General features: G+C 41.4%; 1 protein-coding gene across 2 annotated transcripts in view; it reads right to left on the reverse strand.

The window, feature by feature from the left end:
• The window catches only part of AFF2 (ALF transcription elongation factor 2), a 363,897-nt gene extending 354,554 nt beyond the window's left edge, over positions 1–9,343 (reverse strand). The window contains exon 1 of one of the 2 annotated variants that reach the window (XM_068697361.1): positions 9,221–9,343. In XM_068697361.1, the coding sequence (XP_068553462.1) occupies positions 9,221–9,237 (17 nt within the window). In that variant the 5' untranslated portion in view covers positions 9,238–9,343. Of the gene's footprint in view, positions 1–5,378; positions 5,601–9,220 lie in introns of those variants that run through there. The other variant, XM_068697362.1, reaches the window with a different exon arrangement.
• Between the last annotated feature and the right edge of the window lie 967 nt (positions 9,344–10,310).

Below are 10,310 nucleotides of genomic sequence, written 5' to 3' on the forward strand. Positions count from 1 at the left end.
GCCACGCAGCCCAGCCAGGCCAGAGCTGATGTTAAACAAGCATCCCAAGGCCATGCAGCACAGGCACCGGGTCCTCAGCCCCAGCTGGTTTGCTCAACCTTTGCTGCACCAGTTCTAAAGCTTCTTGCATATGTGTGTGGGCAGGGAACTCAGCATGTGCATACAGGTATCCTTTTCTATGCAGAGAAGTATTTCTGGGTTTTCAGGCTGGAGGTTGGAGTCTTCCAGTGAATATATATATATATATTTTTAATTAGGAAGTCCTTCTCACTCTAACATTAACTTTCCAACTATTGTTTCATAGCTCATTTCTTCCTCTCCAGCCGTGACTTAATTTCCCCACCCTTTTCTTGGTCATGGTTTGATGTTTCGATGAATTTCAGCAGCTTCTGATTTCTTTGTTTTGTTGAGGTCCCCCCACCCTCAGCCTGAGCTCCTGATTTTGTTATCCATCCCGTGTTTCCTCCTGTCCAGTACTGTTACAGCCATGTACGTCTGCCCTCTGCAAATTAATATTACCATTGCTATGCTTCGATGCTTTGTATTTCCAGCTCCTCTAAACCTCTTACTTTAGAACACTGTTGTGCAATATTATATTGAATAAATGAGTAACCACTTCATACTGCTCTTGTATTTATGAATAACCAGAGAAATTTCTTCTTTGGCAGTGAATGAGAAATTAGATGTACTTTAAAGGCTCCTAAAATGTATTTTCAGTTGCTACCAGATGAAATCAAAGAGACAAAATTACTTTTCTCTGCTTAAATATTTCATTGATTTTTCCTAGAACACAATCCTCCCTCCTCTCTTAATCCAAGGCATGCCTGATTATTCCTAGCTACACCGTGAGGCATACTTTATAGATCTAGACCTGTTCAGAGCATTTATAAAGAGCAGCCCACAGTAACGTTAAATGCATTTTAGTGCATATATTCTACCTGTATAGACTAGTGCTGGAACTTTATAACAAAGGAACTGAATTTGACTCTGTGCCCGACATGCTTGTCGACAAATACTGTGTCTGCAGTGCTAAATTACACCCATATTCTAGCTGCCCATGGCTTCACACAACCCGTGCACATTAATTGTTCCATCCAGAAACAAAATTGAGAGAGGCATGTGGGACTGTGGATGGAGAGGGGGGCATGCTTATTGAAATTCATGTACCGCTCTGCTTGATTCCCCAAGCCACACACGGGAACGTTCAGCCATAGGCAGCTGCATCACTGTCTGTGGGAGAGGGAAGAACTGGGGCAGAACTGTTCCACTTTGTGGTTCCCTGTTGGTCACAGCTCTTCAGACGTGCGAGGCATAAACCCAGGAACCTGGCCTGTTGGGTTTTGGTGCCTGAAAACCCAAAATAAAAACAAAAAAAAAGTATATATAGAACTACTATCATATAGAACTACTGTGCTAACTGTTACAACTCGTGTGTGTTTAAATCAGACCCCAGAAATTTGCCATATAAAACACAAAGACTTACATTTTCTCATTACATAAAAGCAAAATATGTTCATACATTCTTCCAAGAAAAGATCAAACTCCTTCCCCCAGATGTGCCTAACAACCTGCCCACCATTTTAGTGACAAACTTATTTTGTCTCTCCAAAATAGAAACAGCAAAAGACAAGTGTTTTCATATCAAAAAAGCAACTTCCTACCACACAGACAGGCCACACACAATTACAGCAGCACCCAGGTATGCTGCATCTATGCTTTGGCTCTCTACAAAGCTGCACACAGCCCTTTGCTGGTGTCACTTCCTTAGAAGTATCGGTTATTTCAGCAGGAAGCTCTGCACAGCGGCCATCCCAACATCGGGGCAGGCTTGAAAATGAAAGCACTTTGATTTCAAAAGCCCATTTGTTAATTCTTAGCTATCGGTGCAAGTCAAGACCTCCCTTCCTGTTACTCCAGTGTAAAACCACTCCATTCAGAGCGTAGATCTGTGTCTTAACCTTGCAACTCGCAGAAGCACCCCAGACTCCGGGCTTTTTGCATCATTTGGGGCTGAAGCAAGGATAGAGTTACTTTTCATAGAGTTCCACCACTCATCACTCTGAACATGACTTCTCTGCACAGTATCTGACCGAATATAGCCCACAGGGAGAGATACAAGTACAACACATTTGTTTCTGGCTAGATTGAGTTTTGCAAGTGCAGATAACTTTTTAATATTTTAAAATACATTTTGAATTACAATTATAATTAGGCAAGAAGCTTTTTTCTCCATAATCACATGAAATGGCCCAAGCAATTTACTGTTCCAATTTTCATATTCATAGAGCAAATATTAGACTGTCCAGTTACATTATTGGACAATAGATAATGATCCTAGGTCATGCTGTATGTTCTTTTTAAGTAGCTATGTAATATGGAAGGTTAAAAAAAAGTGTTCTTCTAAAATAAGGGGGGGGATTGTATATATATTTTTTTTTCTGGCTAAGAATTTTAATTCTAATTGGAAAAGGAGCCAAATTATTTCTTAACATCTTCGATCCACAGCTTATGGGACACAGTGCAACCCTGAGCTGAAACAACTGCACATCTTCAAAAAAGACATTTAAAAATATGAACCCATTTATGTCAGACCCCTGTGAACCCATTAGTCCAAAGCTAGAGGCATGGCACAAGACAATGCATAAGAGTATCATCTGCTAATTGAAAAAAATTAAGCTAATTAAGTATATATTTGCTCAGCACAAATTAGGAAAAACCATCATTCTGCTAATCCCACCTGCCAGATCCCATTTCATTAGCAGTCATTGCAAGCATCTAGTCTTCGATAAATCATATTTTCAAGGATCCTAAAAATCTACATTTCCATACATAAGTGTGTTGCCTTGAGCTCTACATATCAGTTCTATGTTTGTACCCAACTGGATCCTGTCACACTGCACTCTTCAGGCACGCAGCTGCTTTTCTGTCTTTGGTGTTTTAAACAAAATTAAAATGAGACTTAACACTTTTAATTAGATGTTTAATTCATGCTTTTGTGAGCTATTTCCTTCCAATCTGAATTTTGTCACACAACTATAACAGTCTTTCCACTGCCAATTTTTTTTTTTTTCAAATGCTAACTCAGTGTCTCATAAAGGATGTGTAACGTACAATTTGGTAAAGAATTTGAAAGTGAAAGTATCATTTGTTAGTAAAGGGGGAACGCTTCCTAACTGTCACAATCTGTGGCTGTAAAAATATGCAATGTTCAGAACAAAACCCTCCAAAACCAAAGGAACAGTTTAAAGACATTTCTACAGAGGATACTGTAAGGACTAAGTTTAAGGAACTAGTTGAAAGCTGAGTGGAACTTGACTCTTACAAATGACACCTAAGTGTTTTTGTTACTTCTGTGTTGTTTTTTTTTTTTTTTTTTTTTTTCCCTAAAGAAACACATCTAAATAATCCTCTAAAAATAAACAAAATTGGATTCAACTATTTGAAGAAGGCAACAGGGAGCAGCCCAGTTCTCAGAAGTATGTCTCCACCCTTATTGGCATTTGGCGCACTTTCCAAAGTACTGCTTTCCAAATTTTTTGACAGCAGCTGAGTGCCCTTCAACCACAGGAAGGTCCCATCAAGAAAGCAGCACACACATAACAGGCTAAGTCCTCCTGCTGTCAGTTACTGTTTCTAACCACTTGTGGAGGGTGAGCAGGATTTGGCCTGTCCTCAGGACCACATTGCCCACGCTAGATCTCAGCATGTGCTGCTTCAGCAGAGCTCTCTCCCCTCCCTTTTCCCTGCAACCTATTACTTGATACACTGTCAGCATCACCAGCTGGCTGGCACTTTGTTGTTTTATTCATTGCCCCATTGCACAGTGTGGGGGACATCTCTGTTGCTGCATGTTGCCATAGGAATAAACTTCACACAGGTTGTGGAGGCAACATCAACTCACATATTTCTAGGTGTCTTTGTAAGGGCATCTGTTCATACTTCCAAAGGCACCTGTACTATGAGCATAATGTATTGTTAATAATAACAGTGGTGAAGATCTGCTCTGTAGGCCAACAATCCTGGTTCAGCTGCACCAGCTGCTTGTGGCCTAAAAGGAACATCCCTGCTAATCTCCTCGTTCATCCTCACACATGCATCTAGCTAACCTGGTTATCCTGCCCACGGTTTCCTGGGTGTGTTTTACCTGCACAGCCTCACTGTGCGTGCTTGGGCCAGCCTCGAGGCAACCCTAGGGCTTTCTAAGCCTTGAGCTCCAGGCAGCTTCTATTCAGTGATCGAAACAGTTTTTGAGGATGTTCCTGAACTAGCTGAGGTTTTGTTGTTGTTGTTTCTATATTGAACACTACTGTAGTCAGGAGCTTTTAGGACAGCATTTTTAGAGGTAAAAATATGAACTACTATTGCTTTGGCAACAGAGCTACCCCAGCAAGTAGCAGTCTGTCTCATACCAAAGCATCCTGTCAGGGCAGGGACATTCCGACTGAGCATTACAAGGCCTTGGCTACTGATAAATACTGTAAAAATATCTACCAGGTGATATTTATCAACATAGACATTTGCAGCATAAAGAAGGTACCATCAGACTACGAGAAGCATTGACAGGAGGAAGGAGAACCACAGCAATGCAGCCTGGGCAGCCTGAGAACATGCAGGTTCACGCCTTGCCCGACTCCTTCCTCTCCCTGAGGCACAACAGGCCAGCCTTTACCTCAGAGGCCACATTCTCCTTGTGTCAGCTAACACAGTGGGTCACGATTTGAAAACACACAAGAAAAAGCTGTGTAGGAATCAAACCCACAACAACTGGAGTCTGGATTTCACCCCAGGCGAGCGTGCAAAAACTTACTTTATGGATAATTTATTCAATTACCTATGTATTTCAGCCAAGTTCTCACCAAAGCAAGGCCAATACCTCAGCAGTCAGTGAGGGAGAGCCTGCAGAGCTCCTGAGCCCCTCAGCAGTGAGGCACGGGCTGCAACCAGCGGGTCACTGCAGCCTGTGGCTGCAGGTTGGCCTCATGCACACAGGTCAACACCTCCAGGCCTGGCTTCCCCACCTGTGCCCAGAAACCACTCCAGGCCCCTCTCAAAGCCTGTTTCCAACCAGGGGCCTAGTTAAAACACTTCAGGGGAAGCTGAAATCAGAGATGGTTTTCTGCATCCAGATGAAATGGATTGTTTAGTATTACAAAAATACAGTACTTCAAGTGGGCTTGGGACTCTGTGGAGATGTGAAAAGACTGGGAGCAGTCTGAATGAAAGACAATAAATAGTTTTTTGGGGAGGAGGAAAGGCATTTTTCTCTTTTAACACAGCTACTAATGAGATAGCAGGAATGACTTATAAAGAAAACACACAAACATTAGACTGCTGTGAATTATGCAGTTTGGTAAGAGATAAAATAATAATCGGCTCACCATCAAGACCAAATCCCCAAGCTGCTTGTAGGATCATGATCGGAGCGGCGTTGACTCATCTCTTTTGCATACCTCCTGGTACGCAGCATTCCCAGCATACCGACAGCTGCATCCACAAACTGCAAAGCCAGCAGCCACCACAACCCCGAGCAAGCAGAGGTGGCCTCTGTGCCAGCCCACCCTTACTTTGAAAGCACATTTTGTACAATCAACAGCTTTGCACACCACCAACTCTCAGCAATTTCTCCTTCCTTTATCTCTTCAGGAGGCACTTCCCTCCCACCCACACCTGCAAAGGATTGAGGCATTCAGTCAGCCGACTGGGATGGTTAGTGGCCAGCTGGGCATTAATTTGTTGGTAGAAGGAGGCGTTGCTAGTACTAGGGGCCCTCTCTGGCTCAGTGCCTTTAAGGAGCTGCCATAGCAGTTCTAGGCTTCCTGATAACCTCCTCGCCACCTCCCTGGGTGGTTGTAGTAAAAGTATGGCAATTTTCTTTGGAAGGGCAGGAACTGCAATATAATTAAATATGTCAAGTCAGTTCTGATCCAGTGTGTGGAGACCCCAGGGTAATTTGCTTCCCTTTATAAACCTGAACTTGATTTGCTTAATTTCTTTCTAGATGAACCTGAACGCTGGTTTTCAATTCTCATGGCCTCTTATTTATTATTTTTTAGACAGTTCATCCCTCCAGACACAAATCATAATTACCAGAGACCGGAGGGAAAGAGCCCAAATTCAAATGAATACATATATACATGTGTGTGTGTGCGCGCACGTGTATATTAAGCCGCTGCCTGTCAAAGGCAGTTTAATGAAGCTAGAGGAAAGCTTTTAAATAAAGTCATGGAGAATGTCAAGCAACATGAAGCAACCTAGTTAAACACAGAAAAACCTGTCCTCCCTTTCGTTTGGCTCCTGATTTATGTCAAACTGAAATAAATGATAATAACACAAGGTTATTAGAGTTCTCTATGATATAAATATGAAGCATATGCATTTAGAAACTTTAAGACTATAAAACACAGATGGAAGCACACCATCCATAAGTTCCAAACCATCTCATTTAAAACACACACAAAGAACACCAAAAAGAGATAGAATGAGAAATAAAGACGAAAGTCTCTGAACTCTTTCAGAAGCACAATTTTCTCTAAAAGGGATATTAGCACAAAATTGTTTGAAGGCAGAGACTGGCTGCTGTACAAAAATGCCAATATCATGTTTAATTTTCATCAAACCTTAAGAAAAACCTCCTGCACGTATATTAGTTTTACAGTTGTAAAAAGGCATAACCCCAGCAGGGTACAGAAACATGCTGTAAAGGAGCATGAACTACCTCAGGAGCTCACTGCCCACCCTGCTCTGGTATCGAGCTGTGTAGTGGAGAAGAATTCTGGTGCTCTGTAATAGCCTTGTGAGGAAATATCACTGGTGTGAAACGGCTATGTACATCCTGCATGTGTTTCTTTGCTCCCCACATCCTGTGCACACACACTCATGGGCCACTGGGGTTGCCCTGTGGGCAGGATGTGTGTGCAGCCCTGGTAGTTTCCTAGTGCCTCATCATTTTCCTCATTTTCTGGGTTGGGAAATCTCAGTAAAAATTTCTCTGAACATACCTGCAGCCCATAAATTTACAGGGAAGTGGCGATGCTGATAGTAGCTCTGTCTTTTCCCAGCCTCTTTTGCAGCGAAGCATTCTGATAGTGAATATATTTGACTATAAATAATAATAAACTTTACAGAAAGGAAATGAATATTTTTATACATCTCGGTTCAACAGGCTCCAGTTTAATTCTAAGCCCTTCATTTGAGAAATCAGCTGTGAGGGTGATTGTATGTCGGAATATCCAACCCAATGAAGTTATGTTGATGCTATTTCAAGAACAAGTAGGAAGTGTAATTTAAAGTGATAAGACCAGCAAAGTACAGAGCCTTTGAATATTTTCCTCTACACGTGACTTAAGATCTAATTACTGTTAGTAAAAGCAAACCCTTTGTGTCAGAAAGAGTGCTTACCTCAGTGGCTGCAGATTGAAACCTCTAGTTAGTCCATTTTATATTCAGAAAAATGTTAGCCCATAAATTTTTTTATACTTTCAGTGAAGATATTTTTGGAACTGCAATAAATTTCTCATTACATATAATACACTACTATCTGATACATTTCTTTTAATTTTTACCTTAAAATTATGTCTAAATGGGACAGTCCAATTATGTCTGATTTAATGTTCTAATGTAATCCTGTGTGATTACAAGAAAGGTCTTGGGTTATTTAACCAATGATGCTTTAGATTTATTACAAAAGTGATATCAGATGTATAGGACCTGTGGGGAGCCAATTAAACTTTCCTGGACATCATCTGCTTGGCAGTGTCCTTCTGCCACTAACATGCCACCTTACCTGCAGAAATAACCAACTTGCTGTTCAGTGGCTAGACCTAAGATCAGGGCTATATAGTGACTAGACCTAAGATCAGGGCTATAATCTTTAGGAGAGAAGAGGAGGAAGACAAAGAGTAGAAGATTGCAGTTATTTTCCTTACTGAGCTTGTCAAAACAGCCGCCCCATGGAAATAGCCTGGCCTCCTTGTCTGTAGTATCTCAAAGAGTCAATGGCAGTGAGAAACTCTACCTGAGTAAATATGTAAGTGGGCTGGACTGGCAGAGCTCAAATAGAGGCTTACTAAAGCTGGCAATTAGAAAAGCTAGTTTTTAATTGCAAATGAGGAAGATTTGTTCAGCAGTGGACATGTCTCCATGTGATGACTCTGTTACAGCATCATTTTCAGGAGCAAACTTGCACTTCGAGATGGATTTATTGGAATTTTTATAGCTGTACTTCTGGTCATGAGATATTGATTTTACTGCTAGACATAAATGAGGTAAAATAAAGGGGAAAAAAATCCTAAGCTTTATCTCACTGACCAGAGCTATATCTGCTGTCGAAGACTTTTGCTCATATAGGCATGTTAGTAGTGCTCAGTTCTGTCACAGCAGTCTTTGTGTAGCCAGGCCATACAAGGGAAGTTTAGTATCACTCCAGTGAAGCCACTCATAGAAGTAAAATAAGCTTCCTAGGAGAAGTGCAATTTTAGCAGAATAATTCTGTTTATATAGCAGCTTTCACTGGTACAATTATGATGACTAGATATTACACTCCTCTTTCTCTGCACCTGAGAGGATTCATTCCTGTGCCAAGAATACCTACAGACCAGGCCAGAAGCAAAAGTTGAGTTAATTAGAATACAGATAAGCTCTTTATGACTTACCTCTGTTTTGCCACTCTTATTACACAAGCAAAACGAGAGTCATCTCATTAAGCTAGAAACTGTACCAGCACTCAGCTTCCTGCTACTGGTTTCTAGTTGGAAACCAGCTGCAGCGATGGATGAAGTGAAGAACAGGCAGGTACAGACACGGAAGGATCAAGGGAGCAGCCAGTCATCACAGGAAATACGATAATCTTTTCATCACTAGCTGTATCCAAATCATTTAAACATTGCAACCAGCAACAATCGTGTCACACAACAACCTTCGTACTGTCTCAGCATGCATTGTAACCCTTTATAGATTCCCATTCGGCCCTCAGAAATCTTATACTCGTGTTATTTCATTATTGCTTGTTTGTTTTTCCTCCTTCGCTGCAGACCAGCTCTGCTGGTCCTGCTACCTGGCCATATTAGTGCTCATCAAGTGCAAAGCAGAGCACGTAATACACTTTTTCAGAGCGCTTGAGCATGAACTATTGTTCACGCTGGATTCCCCCTGCCCTGCTTTGCTCCATAACTTTTCCCAGTGCGGTGATCAACCCGTCCTCCAATCAGCTTTACAGCCTCACCAACAATACTGCTCCATAGATCAGCCCAGTTTGCCGCAGGATCCTGACGACTTAATGCCTCCAGCCTGCCACTTCGCACTGCCCCGAACTACCCAACGACTGGAAGTCCCAAGGTTGTTTGTAAACTAGCATGTCTTGTGCAGCCAGCAGGCTGGCCTGGGCAATAATTTGATGTATTTCATACTCAAGTAGGAGTGTCAACTGTTAAACCCATTCCTTGCTAAAAATAAAAGCTACATAATAAGCCTGATACTGTAGATCACTTTAAACCAGATACTGTAATCCCCACTTGAGACAGATACATGACCTATTAAATTAAACATAGATTCCCTCAAATTACATGCAGAACCTCTCTCAGATCAGACTGACTCCATTACTTTATGCAGTAAATAGCAATATTGAACTCCTGTATATATGCAGGCATGATGTATACAGTTACTTATCAGCTTTTGTATATTCATGCTGTATTAGTAGAGCTGTGCCTTGAAACAAAAACAAGGTTGACAATATTTTCAAACCCAAATGCCTGATTTCATCTTCCTAAACACAAAGTTAATTTTGTCATCAAAATACATCTTTGTTTTCTGAAGAGGTAAAATCTGTGGCAGGTGAATATACTGAGACCTTAAAAAGGTCATCTGTATTAAGGTGCTGAAAAAATAAATTGTGGACCCAAATTTAAAAACAGATCTTAAAAACTGGAAAAAAAAAAATCAAATAGAGCTGGCAGCCCTGGGAATGCCCTTATATTTGAATAATTCCACTGAGATGATCTAGATTTTTCCGACGAAACACATTTCTTCAGAATTTGCAGCTCAATAAACTGTTGTATTTTACAACTTTCTATCTGTCTTCGTTCTGTCACTGAAGGTTGCTCTGGTGATTTTGCAGAGGAAACACTGAGAAGAGCTGTGAGGTGACAACAGGAGAGAATACAGCCCTGTGCCCTGGTGTGGTGAGAGGTGGCTGCCCATGCCAAAACCTGACTCACATTTTCATCATTCCTGATATGGGCAGAAGAATCAGTTCTGTCTTCGTATGGATTACTGCAGAAAGAAAGAAACAGGTTATGCATATTTTATGCCTGTGT

Source organism: Anas acuta, chromosome 13 (genome assembly GCF_963932015.1).
Source record: "Anas acuta chromosome 13, bAnaAcu1.1, whole genome shotgun sequence".
Classification (NCBI taxonomy): domain Eukaryota; kingdom Metazoa; phylum Chordata; class Aves; order Anseriformes; family Anatidae; genus Anas; species Anas acuta.